General features: G+C 38.3%; 1 protein-coding gene across 4 annotated transcripts in view; it reads right to left on the reverse strand.

Annotated features, from left to right (window-relative positions):
• The window catches only part of LOC117233677 (histone demethylase UTY), a 146614-nt gene that overhangs the window by 104943 nt on the left and 15447 nt on the right, over positions 1-26224 (reverse strand). The window contains exons 1-2 of one of the 4 annotated variants that reach the window (XM_033494186.1): positions 13505-13588; positions 13279-13428 (exon numbers count right to left, since the gene is read on the reverse strand). The exons of 1 other annotated variant lie outside the window; for it this stretch is intronic. In XM_033494186.1, the coding sequence (XP_033350077.1) occupies positions 13279-13301 (23 nt within the window). In that variant the 5' untranslated portion in view covers positions 13302-13428; positions 13505-13588. Of the gene's footprint in view, positions 1-12738; positions 13589-26224 lie in introns of those variants that run through there. 2 more of the 4 variants (XM_033494184.1, XM_033494187.1) reach the window with 2 other exon arrangements.

The raw sequence follows: 26224 nt of genomic DNA on the forward strand, positions 1-26224 counted from the left end.
GCAACGTTTACTTTTACGACTGTGCTTTATTGGTTGTTTATGTTTGCGTGTGATGACTGAAGATTTGTAAATTATATTTACATATAACGAAATCTTGTCGTAACAAAATAATACTTGATATATATTTAACAATACTATGGCATAATATTAAAATCGAAATTTAATTAATCGTAGAATTCGTATATAAAGATTCGAGTCTTCTAGTCTCAAACTTTCATATTCTATATTTTATTTCCTACGAAATAAAATTTTTGAGATAAACTTTCGTCTCCGTTTATACAGTAATTAACCGACAATCAAGTTCTGTTTTACTGCTAAAAATAAAAAAAGTATAGAATGTATTTCCATCGCGGGTTTATTACAAAGATAAACCAAAAGCTGTCTGGCATGTGACGATTTAATAATAGAAGCTGATAAATGTTGAAACCTAAAAATGATTAATCTAAATGACCGGGAACTGTCATACGGGTGGACATTTGAAACAATACGCGTGTGAACGAATGGAAATATCTCACAATTCGACAAATTGTTAACAGCGTATTATTAAGTTATCGTTAATTTGACACTGCTGGACCACCCATTTAATTGAACAACGTTTCCACGCGATATTTATTCTATTTCAAACGCGTTACACGCGCGGAATGGCAATATTTACCGCATATGCATGTGACGTGTAAAAATGTTTAATTAAGTTAAAAGTTTATCGACTAATTAATTACCAGCGGGCAGATTAATTAAATTCTTTAAATATTTATATACACATTAATTAACTTTAATATTAATATTACAATTACAATTTCATTCAGAATTAATAAATCAACATTGATTTTATAAATAATTAAATATTTCTTTCTTCTCTATTTCATCGATACTATGAAACGACAAGGACAATTGCCTTAAAGCATCGCGCCGCGTCGTGAGAACAGATCTTAAAAAACCTGCACGATGACACGCGTATTATGATGCATATTAATAATACCGTTTGGTATGTGGAAATAGCATGCTAGTAATAATCATGACGATTCTTAAAGAGAAAAAGAGATTCGAAATACAAGCAGCAGCGTAAAAAAAGAGAGAAGTAATAAGCTACTATAGTATCGAGCGAACAAAATACTGTTGTACAATGATGGTCTTATGGTCAAGGTTTTAAGCCTTTAAACGTGACTTATGCAACGCATCCGGGCATAAGTCCTCCGCGCTGCAATTTATATTTCCGAAGTTACGTCGAATTATACAGTATATACACGATTGTAGCATTGAAAGATACTACAATGCGGGAGAAGAATGTACCGACTTCCGTCCCTTTCAGTTCAAGGGAAATGGGAAAAGGAAGTTGCACTGGTGTTGAATAAATTAATGAATAAAGAGGAAACAGAAAATTCATGCTGCAGAATTGCAATAGAGTTATTTTCTAGCACGCGTACTTAGAGATACGTATCTTATATCTTGCCAAACAGCAAACAAGATAGAAGAAAGCAATTCTAATACTAATGTTAGTCCGAAAACAAGAAAACTTCGTAATCTATATAATACTTCCCATCAAATCAACCAAACTTCCCTTAATCAAACCGACCCGACCAAAATTTTGTCCGCACGCAACCCAACATCCAGCAACCTGTACTTAAAAAACTGCGAAACTTCGTCACACTCGCCTCTAACCTAACCTAATTCGTTACCCCAATCAAATCATCCGCTGCAACTCGGAGCGACGAAAAACCAATTCTCTGACTTGAGAATCTCGGAACTGCCTCGATTTCTCAAAGATTCGCGAGAAAAAGACTTGGCCTGTGATGCACGGTCAATCAGGTCCGCGCGAGAAGGTCCTTAGCCTTAGGAACACGGTCGTGGCTGGCGGCTGGTAAAGGCCATCGTACATACGTATATATATATGTATATATAATACCATAGACACGAGGTGGCAAGAGGTTAGAAAGAGAAAATGGAAATAAACGGTCCGAGGATGGAACAGAGAAAAGGGAGACAGAGCTACGCGCACGCAGGAAAGAACGATGGAAAGAAAGAAAGAAAGAAAGAAAGAAATGGAAGTCCGTGCAGCACAGAAACGGCGTGTCGGTGGCTGCGGCGGCAACCGCGGCCGCCTAAGCGAAGTTAGGTTTCAGTGCACAACACAAAGGGAAGGGACACGGGAAGAGGTACGAGGGTGGAGGAGGGGGGGGGGCGGTTAGGGGCGCCATTCGAGGGAGGGCTGTTGAACTTTCAGGGTCACTCCCGCGGGCCCCCGCTAGTTGGACCGACAGAGAAAGAGAAAGGACGCGAGAGAAAGGAAGAGAGTACGGTATCTGGCAGAGAAAGCGAGAGAAACCGAGTGAGACGGATAGGACGAAAGAGAAAGATGGATGGACGGAGGTCGAGTTAGAGGTGAGGAGAGGTGTATAGCGGTAGAACGATACTACGAGGAAGGACGCGAGGGGAGGTTGAGCCGCCCCAACACGAAAACTCACTCCTAAACCGTGCCTAACGACGCGCCCTCTGGGCCGCGATTCGACGACTGATCGTCCGGCCAATTCGTCTCCCTGGGCCTCTATTGCTCTCCTCTCTGGGACAGATAGAGTCCCGGGCCACAGGCGTGTATACAAGACGGAGGCCCCGATATAGTGCACGAAAGCATACGGAACCAGTTTTCGGCCGAGAAAGGACCGTTCCTCCGGGGCTCGCCAGCCCTGACGTGCAACGCACACGCGCACATGGTCACCCGGCTACGTCTCTTCGCCATGGCGAAGGAGAGGAAGAGACAGGCAACGAGGAAGAGAAAGAGAGAAGAGGCGGTTCACAACGATCCGTGGAAGCTAGTGAACTCTCAGGGACGTTCCGTGGCTTTGCCACGACGCGCGAAAGACCCATACCATTTTCGACCTCTCTTCGTGAATTTTTTTTTCTTTTTTTTTTTTTTATATTTCTATGTTGCAGTTCTATCGTATATAGCATCGACATCTATTATTATTTATTAGCGACAAATTTGATTCGGTATCTTTCGATTAGATTTGCTGACAGAGACGGAACTGTTTCAGATAGCTCAGGAAATATTGTTTTCTTTTCGCGTTGTGATTTTGCGGCGATGCTTCGTTGCCACCCCTGTCGCTCCCAAACGCCGGATCCCTGCGCTGCTTTGAACGAACGTTCATCCTCTCTCTGTCCCTTTCTCGGCCGTTTTGGTACGGTTATACGAAGGGGAAAGGGTGGAAGGTGGGGATCGCGACGAGCTTGCGCCGATGGCTGCTGCACGCCGCTTACTCCTCCGTTTCACCGGAACCGGAGTAAACCGAGATGTCCATCTGTGTGTCTAATTGAAATCTGAACGGTCAGCGTCGCGGGTTGACAAGCGCAGCTTGCGCCGTCGGTAAAAATAGCTCGCACGAATTGTGGATTTTAATCTCTCCAAAGACTAGGCTGATACGCGGCTGACGAGTGCTTCTGGCACGTTCCCTTTTAGTGGATGCTGTAACTAACGGTTGATAAGATAGACGCTACTTTTGTTTAATGACTCGATAGATGAGAGAATTACGAAGGAAACGGATGATATAGTAGCGCTTCGGTATCAGTGTTCTTGGATGAGTGATTTCTATGTGAGAGGTTTATCAAGTTTATACAAGTTGGAGGTTAGTAATAGGTTTTGTAACTTAAGCGATAGATACGTCTAATGTAGAATGATAACTCAACGATACCGATATTATAGACACGTGGCTCGAGTTCCAGCTTTATGCAGATATTTTTATCGACTTCCTGTTGTAATAATAGAATCTTTTATAAAGGAATCGATTCTCTATTCACGCTATACCAACATGAATTGATAAACCATTCTAAAATACCAAATAACTTTTAGTTCGTTATCTAGTCATAGGGCATATTTTATGTGTCACGCAATAACAGTTGTAAGAACTCTTGTGACTCCATTTCTACATATCCGTGTGGCTAATTATGCCGTTTCTTAAATTTCATAGAAATAACCAGATTTTATACGAATTTACCTACAATGAACTACTACTATATAATTAGATAATTGTAGGGACCGAATAATCAAATTTTTTTCAGAAATTTGATCGATACAACCAGAACTAGTTTCAATATATTTATCTGCGGGAAGGAAGCAATCGACTACACGATTTTCCTTAAATTTCATAAAAATGACTAGAAGCAATTTCAATAAATTTATCTACAGGAAGAGACAAGAGGATATAAGTTTCCTCCGATACTATCTCATCTTTTTCCCGGTTCCAGTCAGTCGCTAGGAGTATAGACCGTGGCTAGACGCTACGAAGAAGGAGGATCGGAATATAAGTAAAAAAGAAGACGCACAAACAAGAGACGCATCCGAGCCGACAAGGTGTGCACCGCCTTGATCAAGCAGGATGGCTGGCCAGGAAACTAACTGTAGTTGGTGACTAACTTCAAACAGGATTCCACGAACATGCCGGAAATCGTTAACTCCAACAACTATACGTGTACATATGGAAACATTTGATTAGGACAAAACGTTCGATGATTCGAGTTTTATGAGGCTGAAATATTTTAAGATACATTTTTATGCGTGTTAAATGAAACAACGGTAAATGAATCTTTCCAAACGTAGACATATGTAACCTTGCTATCCTCGACCAACGTAATAATAAAAATCCAAACGTCAGATTTCTCGTTGATAACGCGGCATCAAGTTTAGAGGAAACGGCTGAAAAATTTATATTTTTCTAATCGCGACACAATTCTCTAAAGCTTCGCGTGTCAAACGTGATGAAACACGTGATTTCAGCACCAGTAAATTACAATAATCACACAATACACGATAGAATTTACGATGTAAAATTTACAATAACGACGCCTAATAATACATCCAAGTTGTACAAACTGTTCCGTTGGGCAAAAAAGGTATGACGAGCTATCGCTAATCGCTAACGACAAGATTAAACGCTACCGCCGAATTTTTTACCATTCCGTTAAATTATTTATCGTCTAGGCAGTCTATTCCCGCGTAGCATCCGCTGTTCAGCTTCTTACTCGGCAGCTCCTTGTTCGTCGCATTTAGATTCCAGCGATGCTTCCTACTATAAGAAACTGAAACGAAAACGGCCGGAAGACGGTGGTGTGGAGTGTATACAAGAGGAACCTAAGTTCAACGACCCGCTCTCTAGTACCTGTATCATCAGGCTGGCTCCTCTCCGACAGAGAGACGCACGTACATGTGCCTAACTGTGCGTACGAACACACGATACTCTCATCTCTTTCTGTACGCGCCACGGGCACGTACTCCACTATGTGCTGGAAAACTAGTTTCGCGTGCAAATTACTCCCCTGGAATTGTCGCGAGGTGTTTGCCTTGCAAAACGACCAAATCGTACTCTGTCCCTTGAACGAGCAAACTGTTTTATGTATATAAATCCTTTTTACTTTTTTATATATTATGGCTCTACGTGTCGGATGGCCATGCCATAAGATTACTAACAGTCAAGTAACCTTATGCTACTATGTGAAATTGGTAAACATAGTTAAATGTAATTGTCATATGTCGTTCTATTATTAATTGCTAGTTTATGACGCTAGTAATAGTAAGTTTAATTGCTAGTATAGTACGCGTTTGAGTACTGTTTACGAAAGGTAATGTAATTTTGTTTATGTAGATGCAATGATCAAATTAGCGTACGTAAGTGTTTACACTAATGTGAAGAAATTATAAGACGCGGTTGCGGGGTACGAAACGCGTCGTAATAATTAGAACATTTTTAAATCGAAGCTATAAAGCAATAGCAACAAAATATGAATGACACAAATAGAAAACATTGGCTGTTCGGATTAGTGTCCGTGTAATATACCCATTTGGTACAACTCGTAATCTCGAGATTAATACGCTAAGATTCTATCAGAACTTACTAAAAAATGTACCAATATATCGTGCGTATCAATAAATCGATTAATTTTAATTACTCCTACGACAGCCAGTCGTCGTTTACCGACGTAATTGCTCGATGCAACGTAATAACGGTGTAATCAGGTTATCAACAGTCCGATTATACGCACTAGCGGTTCTACTGGGAATTAACACCGGGGTTATGGTTCGTATGTTGCAAGTATCTTATCTTAGATCCAGGTTTAATCACCTGCGTGGCAACAATTTTAACACTTCTTCTCTGGAAAATGAGCACGAGCAAAACCTTGCATTGGCGAGCATATCGCGTTCATAAACCATTTGGTCGTTGTAACGATAATTAATTCCTCATTTTTGCTTGCTTGTTGTTCCACTCACATCAATCATCGTAATAGATTATTAGCGACTCGGTTGAAATCATAAATTGAATTTTATGCAAGAATCGATATATAGATGCTAAATGATGCTATTAGTATAAATCTAGATGCGCATCTATTTAGCGTACGATGCTGAACTTCGCTTTGTACTTAATTTTAATTTCCCTTCTCTACAACGAAAAAAGTCTTAATAAAGGTGGAGCAATTTTAATTAATTTAATTAATGTGCATTTTAAAGCTACTTGTTTCCTAGATACAGTTAGTTTACATTATGCAGCGAATTATACGGGGGATTGGCAAATTATAAAATCTACACTCTACGCTAATTCCCTACGCTAGCGTTGATTATCTCGGAACTGTAATAGCGTATATCTGCAGCATTGTAAGAAATTTACGGGTAATGCTGGGATACGATGAAATCATTAATACTCCACTAACGAATCGATATATGCCTGATTATTAAACGAGGATCGTTTCAAATATACACAATGTTCCATATAAATTTCATCGTTTAATTATTTTCTATATCATACACCGAGATATACACAAATATCGTTGACGTTTGAAAGAACGATTTCATATTTCATTCTCTGATATCATTCAAAGTATATTCGTAACACCGTACCATATTACGTAATAAAAATGATATAACATAAAAATATAGTACAGTATCACAATATCGTAAACATAGTTTAAATAGTATTGAGGAATGAAACGTAATGTAAAGTCATCGTTATTTAAGACGTCAATAATTTCTATACGTCAACGAATTTTACCACTTTAATGCATAATACTAAAATAATTAGATGGTTAAGTTTAGATAGAAGACCGTATGTTTAAAGCAATCCCTTCAAATTGTACTTGTACAGATCCTTTTGTAATCTACTCTATGTATTTTCTACCATCAGAAACATCGAAATCATTTCAGCCTCCTAGATTCTTGTTAGACACCCTATATAGCGAGCCACCATTTTCCTTCGAAATTATCGAAAGGTATCGTTTACTGTTTTACACACACTAATGTAATATAATAAGTCACTTTTGTAATAGCGGTTAAAGCGTTCTTCAGGAAAAAGATAAAATTTTGCTTACCAACCGATTACGGTGATGTGACGCGTCGCGTTAATTAAATTCCACAGTACCTTTTTTTTCTGGCGTGAATACATAAGTGACTCATTGATCGTCGGATCTTTCATCGAACTCGGCCCGGGAAGCAGGGGGCACTGATCTTCAACTCGTTCAACAACACTGTGGCACTGCCTGAATGCCATGGTCAGTGACCGTGAGATCAAGAATTTAAATTCTACGCTGACTCGCCTACTCTTTCTTTTGTATCTTATTGTCCAGAATTTCTTGGCCATAGCGGCGCTACAAAAAGAACAAACGCTTCAATCTCTTGCAAGCATCATTTCGACGCTGAAAATGCATTTTTTAAAGGCGTCAGTCTACTTTTTCGCAAAAAGTTGATGGTACCTGTCGCTCAAAAAAATTAAATACATTGTCATCCCTCGTTTTTGGAATTCTTTTTTATCTGGCAATACGTTAAGCTCTTAAACTCCCGGAAGGAATTTTAGTAAAAAATTTTCTCTTTTCAATATCGCGTTTTAAACCTTACAAGCAGAATTCAACGACAAAATAAATTTAACATTTAGAATGATGCTACCTTCGTCCTAACCAAACTTTCAAATCTGTTAGTTTCTTTCGCATAATGTAATAATACCTTAGAAATAGTATCTCTGTTAAGAAACGTTAAATATAGCGTGTAAAAAGATCTGAATATATCTAAAGCACGTGATCTTGAAGCCAACGTTACAACATTTATCTTAAAACGATCTAGTGACTTCTAGGAACAAAACCTCTTTCATAATAAACTCAGAATTCTAAAATATTCATTATAGTAGACATTCTTTTCAAGCGTGACATTTCCGTAGACAAGTATATCTTTGAAAACCATTCACGCTTCTCATAAACCGTATCCTATAAACTTGCCTGTTCCGTGTTCCAATTAAACCGCGGTTTCTGAGTCACGTTACCATAATAATGCAACAAATCCGAGCTCACTGTCGCTAGTTCCTTTTGCATGGTGCGTTTCTATGCCTAACCGTGCCTTTGGAGACACTACTTTTAATCCTGAGAAGACACGTTCTACTTCCTCTGTTTCCTGCGTCGCGTTTACCACTTTTCAAGCATTTTTCATCCATCCGGTGTACACACGGATAGCAACACCGCCCTTCTGTTCGTTATACATTTCTCTTTCTCTCTCTCTCTATTTCTGTATGTAAAATAGCACGGACTTTACGCACACAATGCACGTGTATGCGCGTTTTGTTCGGTGTTAGTCGCGGTGACTTGCTCTGCTTTGAAACTCGACACCTCTTTCGCTAAACACCAGGGACGGACGTACGTGGGCAACGTAAACACAAGAGAGACGTATGCAGACAAATGAACGCGATATACATGCAGATATGCGTATCAACACTAGAGGGACAAAACGTTCGTCCGCGAACAGAACCGGTGTCGCCGCTTGGAAATATTTGACAATGCTTTCTTCATAAATTGCACTCCAAATGGACTTTTCATATTCGTTTTTAAATTTATTGTTTTCCATGATAATAATCTTTATTAGTGATGAAGTTTTACGAATTTCAAGTGGGTATTGCATAACCTCGCGTTTCGGATGTAAATTGCACTACAAATGAATATCCCTGATACTTTTTAAGTCTTCTTTAAACAAATATAGTTTCTTTTAGCGGCAGAATTTCAAGCGTTCTGAAAATTCGTTTTAGCTGGATGTTACATAACCTGGTATTTTATCGTCTATTCTTATTTTCTCAGTGAACATAATTCTTTTTTAACGATACAGTGCCACGAGTTTGGAAATTGTTTCAAGCTTTAAATGAACGTTACATAATCTCATAATTTGGACGTAATCCGCGTTTCATGTTTATTCCACTCTCTAGGTTTTTCCTATAAAGACAGATTTTTAACCGCAAAGTTTTCAGAGTGTAGTTTATTTTAAGTGGATGTTGCATAACCCAATACTTTGAAAATGACTAATCCGTTATGGATAATTTCTGCACGATAACAGTTATAGAACTTGTTTGTTGAGAAATAATAAAACGAATGTTTGTTTTAATGTTTGGTTTTACATAACCTCTCGTCTTGCAATATGGCAACCAGTTGTGAACAATTCTTTTCATATAATGAATATTGCGAAATTTTTTTTATGAAAATTATTGTTTTCAGAGAACACGTGTTACACCACCATCGAGAATATTTATATTTATAATAACTGAAGACAATTTAAGAGACAATTGAAAAAATTGCAATCTTATAAAATACAACTTTGATTTTTCTTTATAGAAGATTATGACAAGAAAAATTCAGCAAATAAGATACATACCTTTAGAAACTTCTTCTTCAAAAAGATATTAAAAATTACTATCTTTCCAGATCACTGATTTTGTAAAAGAAATTCGACCAACCGTGCAATACTTTATCTCAAAGCATAAAACATTAATCTGCACCAAACACGAACAGATGTACGTATGTAACATCGACAAAGAGGCATAGAACAAGATTCGAGACGAGATTTAACGGACGAGAAAAATTTGCAGCGAAAAAAGAAACCAGTTCGAGATAAAATCCGATCGAGGTCAAAAAAGCGGTTGAAACGCAATCTTACGAAAATTAATCTCGGGATTTTATGTACGTTAGGCTCGGTCGTGGCCACGATCGGGAAGCACCTGGAACAATTTTAAGGGCGCGGTAATAACCGTAAATGCTCGCTGCTCCGAGTCGTAAACGCGGGTAATTCAAACGCGATGGAAAGAGTGTCATGCAATTGCGACGTAAAGTTCATCGCATTCCGCTTCCCCGCTGATATTATCAAGCGGATTGAATTGTTCCTTGCAACAGATTTATCAAGCACAGAAAAGATAACTACAAAGAGGATGGTAAATAAAATGAAGGATATGAATCGTGTGATTTATACATTTTGCAATTTAGATGCATCTGATCGGAGATAATCTGGTTTGACATTTTCATATTATTTTACCTAAATATATTTTATGTTTGTAAATATAATACTCAAGTTAGATACGCTAAATATATATATGTATAAAAAAAAATTTTTTTACAGTCATTTGTAGGTTATTTAAAATGTTAATAAGATATCGATTACAAACAATCTTCGTACGTGATTCTAAAGTGCTAATTATACCTAAATATTTCGATTCCCATATTTCTCAAACAACCATTGTAATTTCCAAAATTAGATGTACGATACAATGTACCATCGTTTAATTGCGTAAAGATTGCTTTCCTTATAACGATACCGAGATAACCTCAATTTTTTGCTCTTAAGGAAATCCGAGAAAACAAACGAAAGCTCACAACAAAGGCAAAGCTAATTACATCCTATTATCGTAATCGAATAATTACTCGTAATTCGTCGAGCTAAGCCGAACTTGGTATGGTTTCCCCCATTAGCGTGCATTCATATGTACACTCGTAGATACAGCGCATGTACACGCACACAGTGACCTAATTTTTTTTTTTCAGTTGCTAACGATTCACATCGGATAGCAGTTACCAGCTCACCGGTATTCCTCAACCTTTCACGCATTATCATTATCGAGCTTGGCATTTACGCGACTTGTTGCATTGACCTACTCTGGCTTATGGCCGATTAATACGCGCCGTTATTGTTTCCACGTTCGCTAGCCTCCCATGACGCGAACGTACGCCATTCTACGGGTTTCATCGGGTCCTATTTTGCGAGCCATACCAAGCGAAATAGAGCTTTACTTTCAACGGGGATCAAGGCCCCATCAAGGTCGCTGGAACAATCAAGAATGCGACTGACCGCCAATATGCCTCATAAACACGTGACCCAGGTACACGATCGTTTATTTTACCAGTTTTAGCTCGGAATTTATCGGAACTTTTGAATGCGATGTACCGATGATCGGTAAGTAACTCAACGATCGTGAGAAAGAGTTATGCGGGTCAAGGTGAGAAGGAAGAAGCCTGACCAACTCTGAATAGTATATATATCTACTTATGCGATACAAAAAGAGAATGTAAAATGTAAAACGTTATATCGTTTTATATGAAATAAATTTAATGGTGAAATCAGAAGAATAATGAATATTCTGAAATTTTTGTAAAAATTTTACAAGTCTACAAAGATGCATTTGTGGAAATTGGAATAGTTTTTTCTAAAATACTATACGTCCTTTATTTTTGTTCACTGCGTGTTCTCTCGTATACCTTTCATCCTAATTCCTGCAATGTAAACTTAGACGGTAATTCTGGTGTTGATATAAACTTTAGCAAACGGTATTACACGGTATTCGCAATTTTATGTCAATATATTATTCTACGCCTCTATAACATTTTAATTGAATTAATATCTAGCTATCGTTGGTTTTAATACTAATAGAAAGTTCAATAAATATAGTTATATAATGTTTAGAATATTGTACAACGATACATTCTCCGTGTCTCTATCGCGTTCTAATTAAGTTAATCTGTAAAGGTAAATTATTAGAAGAAGAAATTTGGGGAAAGGAAAGTGTTCTATATTCGATGCATACGGCGCTTGCTCGTTTAAGGGTCAAAGGACGAGTCGAGGGCGTATACGAAACGTCCCCGAGGCATCGATCGTACACCACTCGACAAAAATTTCATGCTCGGCCTCCTAATCCGAGCATAAAATGAGGCCGATATGTCGTCCGTTGGTGGAAAACGAGTCAGAGAGCCTTTCGATGCACCGTTAAACAACACACGCACACATGCACGCACATACGACGATCAATCTTGGACCAAACGCCGTGTCGGTATCATCGAGGAAAACACGCTTCCTATTTCCGTACATATACGTACAGTAACTCACGGAAATATTCGAATATTCTTAGGAACTTTTTATGTACATATCATATAGAACACTTTGAAATCTCATTGACACACACAACACATTGACAAGATCAGATCTAAAAATATATATAGACGTTACAAGATATTCGTTGGAAGCATATATTTCGCAAACATCACCAAAGTATTTGCGCTGTCGATTATTCACTATACCATAAAGCCACAATATGCAGCGAGACCATTTTGTTTAAAACTATTATCCATGCTGTGTATCATGAAGTGTTCGACTATTTTCGTGAGCCACTGTATCTATATATATACTACGGCCGATTAAGTACTAGGACAGTATTTAACACAAATTTCTTGTCATTGGTTTTATTTTGTGCTTGTTGTATTATAAATCTCTTACGTTGTTTGCATCACATGTGCTAGAGTGTCGTACAATGTAAAATACTAGACAATAAAATTTGATAGTTTTTCGACGAATGTAACGAGTGGCTGTCCTAATACTTGATCCTAATACTTATGGCCGGTAGTGTACCTACGTGCAAGCGTGCCAACCACGACACACAGTGATGCACGCAGCGAGTCAGCGAGCGGTTCACTCACCATTTAAATCGCCCAAGGTCCGTGGAATTTAAATCTCAATCAGCGCCAGGAAGACGCCGTATGTACGCTCTTGGAAGGTCGTGCACGCGTCACAGGAGGATCCTCTTCGACAGAATGGGAAACGAGATCGAGGCGAGAAATATCACACTGGACACCAGATGTACAAGTTCACCGACTTCCGCGTTTGAGTCGTGCATAGGATCCAAGACGTCGCTTTCAGTCACGACGTCACACAGATAGCGACATATTACGCTATCCTCCTTAACGTACACCGAGGCGAACAGAGGCGAAAAGAACACAGAGGAGAACAAGGCCGTCGGATGCGCGTCAGCCAGTAAACGTGTCGATGCACAAAACGAACATGACGAAAGGCAGAGAAGGAGAAAAGTGGGAGAGGAAGAAAGATACGATGAATACACTATGCGTGTTCGAAGCGAAGAAACGCGACCGTGTGCTTCGCCACGCGAAGCACAGCACTAGTAACAACGGACACAACGATAGGTCCGATGCTCTCTTCTTCCGTGAAACAAGAACACTTACGGTTTTCCCTTTCCGTGGCACATTTTATTCCTGTCGATCTGTCGTGTAACACGTACCGTTGATCTTCGCGAACTGCACGCTGTTTTCGTGTCACAGTTCACGCATCATCACATTTCCTTCTTTGTTGCCACGGATATATTCTACTTTGTCCTTCGATTATACATATATGTATATATTTATATATATATGTGTATGTGTATGTGTATATATACATATATATATATACTATTAATGGCAGTGATTAGAAGAGGAGAGGGTGCCACGCACGGTAAGTGCTAAGTAGCACCTCCCCCGTTAAAGGCTCTCACGCAACTGACGCGACTGGCGCGAAGGGCACACGGGGATTAGGAGAGCATGAAAGAGGGGATGCTCGAAGATGGATGGAGGGGGAAACGACAGTAATACTACGGCAGAGGGACGCAGAGAGACAACGCGAGCCGATAGGGGAATTGCGCATGCGTAGTGGCCCTGTTTTAGAACAGTACCGTGACACTCGTTGACAAGCCACCGCCCGATGCATCCACCCCGTCTGTGTCACGAGTCACGATACGTACTACAGCTGTCTACGCTCTGAAAGAGAGCAACCTTATCTCCTACATTTCTTTGACCACACTAAAGCAGTCGCCTTATCACTCTGTTAGTAAATCTAGGTCGTTAAGTTACGATTATAATTTAACGTACATAACATGAATTTACAGTGACTACAAAACGTATTTGTACATTATACTCTTATTTCCCATTGAAGCGTTTCTCTGCCTGATTTCACATTTCATTTTCACAGTATTTCTACTAAATGATACGAAACTGAATATACTTCGACTTAATTGCTGTAATAAATACAAATACTTTTTGTAGCCGCTGTATATCAAGAATAGATTGTAACTTAGGAAGTACATATATACAATAAACTTGTACTGTATCTCGTTTCTTTCGAGCATCTATACAAGGTTTACTGTACATAGTTTTCAAAAGCTACTTAATGTAAATCAGTTTGACCGAATGAACTCGTGAAAGAAGAAGAAACAGACGCATGCGTAAAATGGAAATTCCATTCCCAGAGAGGTTAACAAATTATACCGAATTACCGCGATGCAGAGGCTTGCGTTTGCTAATCTGTTTCTCGCATGTTCTTTACTGCTTCGCTACTCTGCGCGAAAGAGAACGTCACACAAAAGACCAAGACCTACATAAGCGAAGCACAGAGCTTGCCAGAGTAATCACGTCGCGCACCATATACTCATATAACAAGCAAAATCAGTTTCATGTGCGACACGCGTCCACAGTTGTAATTAAAAGCGTCGACTTACAACTATTTTAGTTGTATCGTAAAACATTCTAATTTTCTGTAATAATAATACACTCTATTGACGCAACCCCCTACAATATTCTATTTTCTTAAAATCCACTTGGGAATAATAACGATCAGGTGGATTCAGCAGATATGGATAGAGAGGTCCGGTGTTAAAAAATGGCGATGGTTAGCGATCGCTTTCCGTGAAACGTTCGTCGCCTCTAGCAGTATACTTATTTTTTTATATACTATTTTGATTTGTTAACCTCGAGTGAAGGGCAGTTTTGTCGATGGTTTCGATGTGATTTACTACACGAATTGGTATCGCTAGACTTGGCTATATTGTAAGTTAAACCTAACCTACATAGTTATTTGTTACGAAGCTTTATATTATCAAATTTGCACATTATTTTATTGATATAAATATTCTTTCACATTGTATTATATTTTTATAATACGTATGCTTTCTATTAAGGTAAATTTTGTGAATATGTAATTTATTATATTATTGTCTCTACATTTATTTATTATACACTGTCATTGAATATTTAGGTACATTTCGTGAATATTTAAAGAAAAATTCTGCATCCAATTTTTTAAGTTATATTAATACGTGCATTATTAAGTATTCTTCTATCTCTAACAGTCGAGTATAGAACAGTACAGTTTCGATTACATTTTTACAATTATTTTGTTCGTGGACTAAAGCAGAATTATCAAAGGATACTTTTTTTGTAGACATTCAAGCGTTTTTGATTAAATATTAGAAGATGTAAGAAGAAAATGGGACGCTGTGTGTTAATTGCAAAAGTGTAAACGTGACCATTGTAAACGTAAAGTAAAACGTGACCATTGTAAAAAGTTTATTTGCGTATACCGTGCGGCTGAGCAAAATATGATAATAATAAGATAATATAGAAAATATAAGAAATGTAACGAAAAAAGGTATTACTTCTTTTTACTGCGGTAAATTTCATTTTTGTAGTTGATATATGTACATATATTCATAGATTCATAATCATGAAAGAACTAAAGCAACGTTGCGTATCACACAATTCTTTTCCTTCTTTTCCTGTTTTTATTAAATTATTCGTACAGCACATAGATGAATTCCAATAATTTGAATAACACAGAGGTTATGGCCCATTTTCGTTAATTTTTAATCCACACGACCTCCTCTCATAAATGAAGCGAAATTTCGCGGGAACATTTACAAGCAAACCTCTAATATACCTTTCGCGGTATGCGGATAGAAAGGGACCACGAGGCAGAACATTTTTATAGAAAACTCATCATTTTCTTTTCCCTTCTCTTTTTGAAAGAAACGAACGATTCAAGAGATTGAAGTAAATTCATGCCAACTCTCTATACGTGTCTAAATTGCGCTTGTTTTTACACCGGAACAGTTTGCATTTACTTATATCGCTTATCGACCGCACGAAACGACCATCATCGTTTTAATGCAAGCTTGTAAACATCCGACTATCGATCGCGCGCGTTCGATACATTTGCAACCTTGTTTGGTACGCTCGCGGTGTATTTAAACGTGGAATCAGAGATAATAACTCCGTTTAACAAATTGGGGGATGGATGCAATTTAGAAACGGCATTTTCAAGATCGAATTTCTCGATCAAATTTACATGCATTGTTAAACCTGCATACCTTTTGTATTTTTTGGTTACGACTGGGATTCTTTCACCTCAACGGTGAATTTTAACATTTAATGTCAATATTTGAAATCATATAGATATTGTTGCAACGAAAATATTACACACACCGTATTTGTATTTTGCAATGTACATATACACAATCGAACAAATATTATCAATGAATTTTAAAGGTGATGAGCAACCAGTACTAATAATTGCATAATAATCTCATGCATAATATTATACAAATAACAAGTTTGGTATATATAAAACAGGTAAAACTCTACAAGTCAGCTGATTACTCCATAATCATGATCATAATGGCTGAGACCGATATAATGAATAAATATTAACTAATTACTAGTCAATAACCTTAACTTGCGAAAGAAGTCATTAATTTTCCAAGAGTCGGAATAATTTCATAAGCAAATTTACAAAATTTATGAAAGAGTTTCAAATGTCACGTTGTTTGCATTTAAAAAAACATAATAGGCAATAATCATAAGCAATTCTAGCCGCAGGAAATTTAAAATCTCTATTCTATGCAAAGTTATACTTTACGTATGCATTAACTTCACTAACCTAAACCTAGAACGAATATTATTTATTTAATATTTGAAATTTCTTTGTCCAATTGTATCATAAAATAAATTAACAATAATTTAAGATCAAATCAGGAAACATAATGACAGGATTCTGTAATAGGTTGGAAACGACTCTACTTCCGCAATCCCGTTCTACGAGGGTTAAAGCCCGATGTGTACAAGCGTCACGCGTCACGTTCACGTCCTAGCAGTACCAGCGATCATTTTTTCTGATGCGAACAAGACGACAAGTTGCCGTCAGGAATTGCGTCACACGTGAACTTGCTCATAGTAACCAACGCTGATCAGCGTACCTCACGCGCCTGCGTCACTTCCAAGTCGTTCTTCTCGCTCGGCGTGTCTGCGTTTCCATGGAAACCAGGCGACGCTAGAGAGGTGGCCATAACGAGCTAACCTCTCCGTTGCAAAGAACGCTCTGACGTTACGTATGAATTAATGACACGTGCTCAGCGCAAACTGTCGCTATAATGTGTCACAGAGTATCATTGGATATTACAACGTACACGCAGTGTGTATATCGAGCTTTATGAACCTGATCACGCCCTTTTTCACCGGTTTGGTGATTCTAATATTAGGTTCTGCGAGACAAAGTCGATACGTAAGTCAATTGATATTTATTCACAGAAACACGAAAATAAATGTCAACCGCTACTAGCCTCTTAATAATGTCTGTAACTACCGAATGTAATAGCTAAAATAAACTCCCGGGATAAACAAGCTCCTTACCTCTGTGCACAATGATTAAAGAGATTCAACGTTATCAAGTTACACGTGATTATTTATTTTGGACAGGATGCTGGCTGGGTAGTCGAGCATATTCGAGGGAACCGGTTGAAGTTATTCTCACGTGTGCATTTACGCGAACGAGAGGAGCCCACGGGTCACAATAACCAAAGGACGTTTCGACGTCGCGAAATTGCACGCTGGTTTTTGCGGCCAGGCGACCGTAAACTTTCCCATAAGGCTCCTAGGTAAATAGTCCCTCGGCCGGCATCTCTACGTATCTCTACATGGCTCGGTTACGAAGAATTCCGGCCTATTATTATGAGCATAATTGTCTGATTATACGTCTGTGATCTGGCACGGCTCTATAACGTTAAGGTCACACTGTGCCACAAGGGCACATGTGCTCATCGAATTCTCGCTACCATTCCAAATATAGTTCTAAGCGGAATTCTTTTCATCGTTCGAGTGAATTTTAGAAAATATATTGCTACGAATATCGAGACGCGAACAGGGTATTATTACCCGTAGAGGAGGTAATAGCGAAAAGAAAGAGTAAAAGAATTATTTTCGTGCCTCTTTTCTCTTCTTCCCTCTTTTTCTTCCCTTCCAATTAATGTCTAGAGGTTATCATAGTGAAATTGGAACGAAACGCTCATCGTAGATAATGTTTCGTTTTTTGTACCTTTATTCAACGTATTGAACGATACAATGTTGAAATCTGTTGCATTCGCCGTGTGAATTGTTTTTCTAGAATTATACTAAAACCTCGGGTCATTATGTCAGTAGGTAAAAATGGAACGTAACGCGCGTATGATTTATTTAAAACTTGTAACTGTCATATCTGCATATCTACACTTGCATCTTGCTACTTTGGATAAATAATTTATCGCATTTTTTGTCCATTGGAAGGCACATTTAACGTTATGCATGAGTTTTTCACTTGCAAGTAAAGTTATATCACTGGAACTAAGTTGTTCTGCATTAGCTAGCCGATGACACGTGTTAGTTTTTACGTAAAACAGCCAGTCAGCAACGTGTCAACACACGATATGTATACACATTGTTCACGTGTTCGCGACGATGTTATTCGCTGCACTCGAAAAACCTCGTGTAAAAGATCCATTAGCATTTCAAATGAGGGAACTCGGAAACGGATATAATTCGTTATATATAGGGAAAAACGTGGAAGGAAGCTCGTGGTAGGAACGACGCGTTTAATGCGTAAATATAAATGCGGGTTGCAACGTTTTCGGAGTGGCTGGAGTTTCGTTGAGACAGCCAGTGATATAGGGTGCCTACATTTAAATTTACAGTTTGCTACTAAATTTCCTATTCCAATTTTATTAAGCCATCGGATAGTAACAACTACCGTCGTTTTAAATTTAACTCTCAGAAAAAGAAAAAAAGGAAACAGTATTATTTTTAGGATGACCCAATGCAGAGGGTGTTCGAAGGCGAAGCTCCGTAGGCCGCCAAAAATCGTGTGTCGTCTTTGTTCGGACGTACAACGCGAGGTTTTTCGCTTAGAATGTTCGTTACTAAAATACACAGACCACACCACTTTCCGGTTTCCTTTTTCTCGTATCACCACGTTCACTTCTCGTCGTTGGGCAAAGAAACCTCTTCGTCAGTGATCCTCATCCACGTTTTTTCCTCCCCTTCTACTGTCCACCTTGGACACCTGGAACCACGTGATCAAGAGAAGGAAAGTAACGCGTTAACGTTAACACGGCCACGAACAAATACGATCGAGTCTTTTACCGGTAAATAGCCTTTTACGACAAGATTCTGTGCATTTTCAAGCCCGCTGTAGACTTCTCCTTTTTATACGTTTAAGAGTTTCCAAACACACGAATGCGATCGAAATTAATAGCTACTTTTTCTAGAAACAATTGAGAATATCAGTATTTCCTTGTACCTTTGTTTAGATGGCCGAGAATTTTTTGAAAAATATTAAGAAAACCGATCTTTTCTTCGCTATTGGATAGTCGTCATTTCTAAATCGCAGCGAAAATCTTGTCGACATAATTCCAGTAGAAATTGTATATTTACCGCCTCGATCTTACCACGAACACTTCTTCTTTCTTTTGTCCAATATTTGCTGGATGAAATTATCCAATATTTAAGTTTCGCCTCTTTAGCAATGTTCATAGGAACTTTGAGTTTACATAAAACACCTACAGACTAGTCATTATTAATTCGTTACTGATTCCTGCGCTTTAGTAACATTTATATACTGTACACATCGTACATTGTATATTGTTTATACGCTCCAAGTTGACACAAGTGCTGGCATATTTATGAACGAGAGATGGTCCGAGAAAGTTGTACGAGAGGAATCAGTTTCTACCTGTTACGTACAGTGAATGGGAATAGATGACAGGAGGCGAAGGTTAGTTACATAAAAACAAGCGCAGCGAGTGCGATTACTTCACTCTTTGAAGTTACGCTCTGGCCATGACGTGATTCCATAAATATCGGCATTAGATATATGAAGAGATAATTAATGGGGAACGGACGCGATATTACACGGGATATGTCGTCTTTGGATAATCACATGGAATTATTGGCGTAATTTTATCAAGGTGTATACAATGAAGAATGAGTTAAGAATTCGATGGAATTGGATGGAGATTAAATTAACATATCCATTCACTGGTATTGACGTTAGACTACCGTTATTTAGTGGACCAACGAATTGGTCGTTTTTTAATAATACGAGGTTTTTAACTGCATTAAATTATACATTTTCGCTCGTTATGTACTATATATTTCCCAGCAGAATTTTAGCGAAAGCACATGCCGGAGGAAATAAATTTTAATACCGCGGTAGAAATCTGAATATTCGCACGGCGATGTGAATGTATCAGCAGCCCTTTTAGTATGCTGTTGAACGTTCTTTACTTTTGTTAGAAAAAAAATCTGCATAAAAAATGATACAAAGTATAAAAATGCTTCTCATTGAAAGAACCCATCAATGTAGAATTTTGATTATCGCGTTACACATAATAGATAAAATAATACAAACGAGTATTATATATTACTATGCTATCTTGTTATTTTAAATGGAACTAAACGATCTTTTGAAATATAAATATAGACGACGATCTACGCGTTCGATTCGAATATTCTCGCCTTTTCGAGCGAAAACGTTTAGAAGATATTTTAAAGAAAATATTTTTGTCGAAAGAAATACCGAGGTGTCGTTAAAAATTTCGATCGATTCTATTTAAAGTTTGAAAAACCAGAAGTATCGTATCCTGCGACTCATCTTGAAACGGGAAAGCTGAACAAAAAGCCCGGACAAAGTTCCACCAAAAAGGAGGAAAGCTGAGCAATGTTTGGAGAAAAAAGAAAAACGGCCAACCACATGACAGTTAATATTGTCTACGATTCTGCCTGAAAGGCGAAAAAAATAATTTTCCAACTTATTTCACGCAGTCAGTGGAATGAATTCGAGCGAGATGAGTGCCGTTCGTCGGAATGGAATGGAAAGGGCGAAAATTCCAGCGGAGAGGTTCGTTACCAAAATACACACGCGCAGTGCAATCTCGTTTTCTCGGTTCTTTCTTTCGAAACGGCGGAGGGTGCGCGACTTTCAGCTCGGATTTAATTATTTTTAACGAACACGCCAGCCCACCGGGAACAGGAAATCGTTCCCCGTTCCTAATCCGAATGGCTGAACGAAAGTTTATTTTACGACAGGATAATACTTGATACGTGAAACACATACGATCGGACGAAGCAATAAGTTCGAACAAGATATTTAATATTAACCTCTGACCGTCAAATGAATTTTATACGTCCTTTATGGATGTAACATCCATACGATTATAATTCTGTCGTTTAGTATTAATCGTATATCGATTCGTCGTTGATATCTTTTGATTATAGGTGACCCATAGTCATTTGAATTAACATTTCACATTACTATAACGATCAAAGTGTCACGTGTATTTAGATATATCGTATTAAGTAGCAATAATTATAGAAAAGATTGTTACGTTCAATTTACGCAGAAGATATATTTAATTGTACTGGCTGTATCGGTTTTAAACGAGTTTGTAAGTTGGAGATAAGTTTCGTGTATATCCACGAACACACGTAGCGTATGGATGATGAAATAAAATAGTTGTATAAAATATATACAGATTGCCAGATATAAATCAGTTATATACACGAAAAGGAAACTGAAAGCGACGATTTTCATTGTAAGAGAAGAATCTAAACGTTTATAAATAATTAATAATTAAGAATCAAGAGCGAGTAGCTCAAGCCTGATTTGGAACTCGTATCGTCCATTTATGTCGTCTAACACGAAATGACTCGAAGCCGTAATTTATACAAATCTAGTCTCACCTGCGATTAGAAGAAAAGTTGTTTCACGCGCTTACGAAAAAACTCGCGCCTTAGAACGACAGAGCTGGTTAAATACCGTATAATCTGCGATCTTTTCGTTCGCTTGGAACAGAAATACAGCGACAGTGTAGAAAAATGAGCGTGTTCGATGCACCGAGGGTACGAAATATATTTCAAAACTTGCGCACGTACGTTGCATAAATTGGGAATTCATGGAAAAGATAGAAAGCGTGTAGAAATACGAATGAATAGTAAAAATCATAGGTAAGTAGATAGGTAGATAGATAAGTCAATATTATACGAGCGATATTTTTATAAGGTGCTAACATTCGCTTTCGATTCTCACCGTGCAACCTAACTCAGACTCCCATAGCGTGCGCGATTTTATTTTCCATCGAACGAGCAATACAAATAGGAGGGAGGGCCGATATCAGGAAACGCGAGATATCTGGTGGAAAACGTCAAACAACTTCGGGCCGCGAGATATCTCGTCAATGTGGCCCGATTAAGTAATCGGAATTCTACACAATGCAAGAGTTGCGTACTGTTGCCTACGGTAAACTGGTTCTGCGAGTAATATTTCACACGATTTGCATTCATGCGAGCCTGTATCAAGTTCAATTTGTCCGATATGCTTAACGTATGCACAAGGCGAGACGCGCCAAGTGTAACGAGTAAATATTTTGTAAATGCAGATAAATATAAAAAAAAAAACAGGTTATTTATAGGCGATGGTCCAATATGTTATATTAATAGGCAATATACAGCGTTGCTCGTTTCACCTGGAAACATCTCGAGCAAAACCGTGCACGATACGAGAAGATGTTTGAGACAAATGTCGTAGGACTTCGAGGTGGGCATCGTATGGTGCTGATATTTATTTTGCCTTGCGAAGACTTTGGAGAGCACCGACTATGAAGGTAACTTTTGTTTGTATCTTTACAATACATGGGAAGTATACACCTCTTTGTTCCATGCTTTTCTAGCCGACATCAAATCGCTATTTGCTCGTACTTTTTCCTTCGACTATCAGCAATGGACACGCTATATATAATACCTTAGGAAGAAAATGTATTTTGCATACGAAAATGAGACTTTTTTTGCTCATAACGTTGCTCGCTTATTCGATGCTTGGTTCGAATATGAGTAAATGGAATTTACATTCCAACGACTATAGGTCACTTAGTATCGACCGAGGTTGTAGATAAACAAACGGCAGTAAAGGCAGAACAAAAGAAAACAAGTACTTTTTACTTATTTTCTTCAATCCCCGGAATGTTTTGACGATTCCAATCTTAAGATATTCGAGCTTCCTTCTAAAAGATAGCATAACGAAAGAAAGAGAAGAGCGAAGGACGTTTAATTAATACGAAAAAAAATGTCAAATATCGCAACAACTTTGATACCATGTCAGGATTACATTTTAACAGGGTTGCGTGTAACGTTTAAATTGAAAATAAAGGAGAATATTAATATTTCAATTCATTTGCGTATACAAATTTTATTTGTACAAATAAATTCATTATAAAAGCAGGGAAAAAGTGGGCAACGTTCTGCACAAAATTCATCGGATCTCGAACGTTCGTAATCGCTTTAAACGCCGCTAATCGAGCGCTTTAAGCCCGCGTGCATCGATATTCGTCCACAGCCTCGTGTCTCTGAACACGTGGCAACTTGCATACGTTTTCACCGGAGCATGATCGATTGCTTTTTGCCGTATAACGTCGGCGTCTCGCCTCCAACGAAACCGATCCATTCCAGTTGACTTATCGATTCCGCTGAAAGTAACAGTGTTTCCATGGAAAACGGAATTAGGCTAGATAAGCGACCTGAATATTCGGACCTCTTCCAACGATAGCCGGCAATTATTTTCCACAGATCTACGCGTCGCAATTCCTTCGTTTCGGAAACGATTGCTTCGCAGATAAACTATATCGCGTTATCGTTCTCAAATATGTATCGAGTTTTCGATAACACGACGAGATACATATGTATATTGATTAATCCTACGCGCTCCAGGAATATAGCAAAACATGTCCTCTTCGATTATGTTTTTGTCTATTGATCAACGATATAACAACGATAAAATACATATTCAAATAACGTATCGTTGAACGCAAGGATAATCTAATTTCGTTTATATGTAACGATGGATGTAACGACCAAACGAATATGTAAATTGTACGATGATTAGTCACGAGTATATACACGAAGCTTTGGCCGAGTACGCGTTTCTAGTAAATAATTCGTAATCTCTATCATACATTTTCAAGCTCGTCTCTAAATTCATCGACTCGATCGTGCCAACCGTATCTCATCACGGCGATAATGAAATCTCGAAACGTTGTATACGATGTTCGTACGTAGCGCGTTTATAAAAAAAAAAAAAAAAAAGTTTCTACGAGCGTTGAAATACCTTCGCGAGCCACTGTGCAAAGCGTATAAGCGTATGTGTGACACGATCGCGATCGGCGAGAACTTTTTTAAGGATGGCCTGCAAAGAAAATGGCCAGTTAGTTAAGTTAAGTGGCGAGTACGTTCACGTTAGAACCGGTCTTATCAGATGGCGAGCCACGTGGCCGTAACACGCACTTCGTTTTAACCACGTGTTCGTGAGGCGGTTGTCGTTCTCCCCCCTCGGAAACCGGTGCTTGTGCCAACTTACTTTCACGACATCTATTACAAATGGATGCATATAAATTGCACAGCATGGTGTCATACTTCAACCGGGAAACACGCAGGATCTGGGCTGGATGGTTGTTCGCGGTCGAATATTGCCTGCTTATGCGCCAAATGAATTTTAACTGGGCACATCGTGTACTAGGCTCGTTACGAGTAAGTCTAGATCGTTATCTTTCGTTCGACTAATAGGCCATTTGAATTTACGCGAATGTGAATAATTTTCGGAAGCTGCAAGAAACCATCTGAATTCAATTTGTTCCATTTCAACAATGTCCTATCTTTTTTTTTTGTTTTTGTTTTTATGCAGTGAAAGAATTAAAAACACGCGCGTACAATTGATGCAGAGTAATTGCGAAACTAATGCGTTCTTCGTATCTTCTGTTCCTCGAAAACTCGGACTAATAGCTAAGAGGACGAAATATGGACGATGATGATATATACAGGGTGATTGGTAACTATTGGTACAAGCGGAAAGGGGGTGATTCTACGCGAAAAAAGAAGTCGAAAATATAGAATAAAAATGTTTTTTTGATTTTTTCCATCGAGACAACGATCTACAGTGAGATCCGTTATAACGAGACGCGTTAAAGTGCACGCGTACCGAGCGAAAATTCAAAGTCGATTTTCTCGAAAACGAAGCCTCGAACGAAAAATTGTTATTCTATGTTTTCGACTTCTTTTTTCATGCAGAATCACCCCCTTTCCGCTTGTACCGCCAGTTACCAACCACCCTGTATATCCCCTACAAAAATATACGTATCAGTGCAACTTTCGTATGGAAGAATCATTGGTGATCGTTTAAACGGATACAAAGAACATTGTATCACGTTTCGACGTAATAATTTTCTCGCGCCCTTAAATAATAACATAATAACGATAAAGTAATTAATTTGACGATCCATTTGAAAGTAAAGAATATTCGAGATAATATATGCGCCTAGTTTCGTATAATAAAGACGCTCGTAAGAGATGTACTCCTAGAAGCAACAGCCACAATTTAATTAATTCAGGGAACTACCGTCTAGCGAGAAGAAAGTAAACTTTTCCTTTGTGGATCCATTAGCTTTTCACGAGTAGCCCAAAACGTAGTAGGAATTAATTTTTAAGAAACCTCATAATTCCTTAACAAACGCTCCGCTATGAAAATACTTTGCCACGGAGAAAATTCAGAGGAAGAAAAATTCTTGGCCGTTGCGGGTTTGCTCTTTGAAAGGCACCTGCCTTTTGTTAACACACTTCCATTGCCCACGTGAGCCCAACAGAAGACGTAATGGCGGTCGGTTTCCACCGATCCATCCCGTATTTGCTTAAGAAATATTTCCCACTGATACTCAGTCTTGCTTTAACAATGCTTAAAGGCGCCTTTTCATGCGGCCACCGTGAATAATCGCTCGGCTGCACCGTATAATTTATCGATACGTATAGTTTATTTATCGAATAATCTCCATGTTGGAATTTATTCGCTGGAAATATCATAAGACTATAATAGAATACATTGTGTTTGGTAATAAGTTTTCGATCGAATGGCCAACCATTATAATTTAATAAATTCAGCAAACGAATCGACCAAATCGAATTACGCTTTATTAATCAAGCCAACGATAAACGTATTTATTCTTGGTAAAATTTGCCA

This window comes from Bombus vosnesenskii, unplaced genomic scaffold, assembly GCF_011952255.1.
Source record: "Bombus vosnesenskii isolate JDL3184/JDL3185 unplaced genomic scaffold, Bvos_JDL3184-5_v1.1 scf7180000013298, whole genome shotgun sequence".
Lineage (NCBI taxonomy): Eukaryota > Metazoa > Arthropoda > Insecta > Hymenoptera > Apidae > Bombus > Bombus vosnesenskii.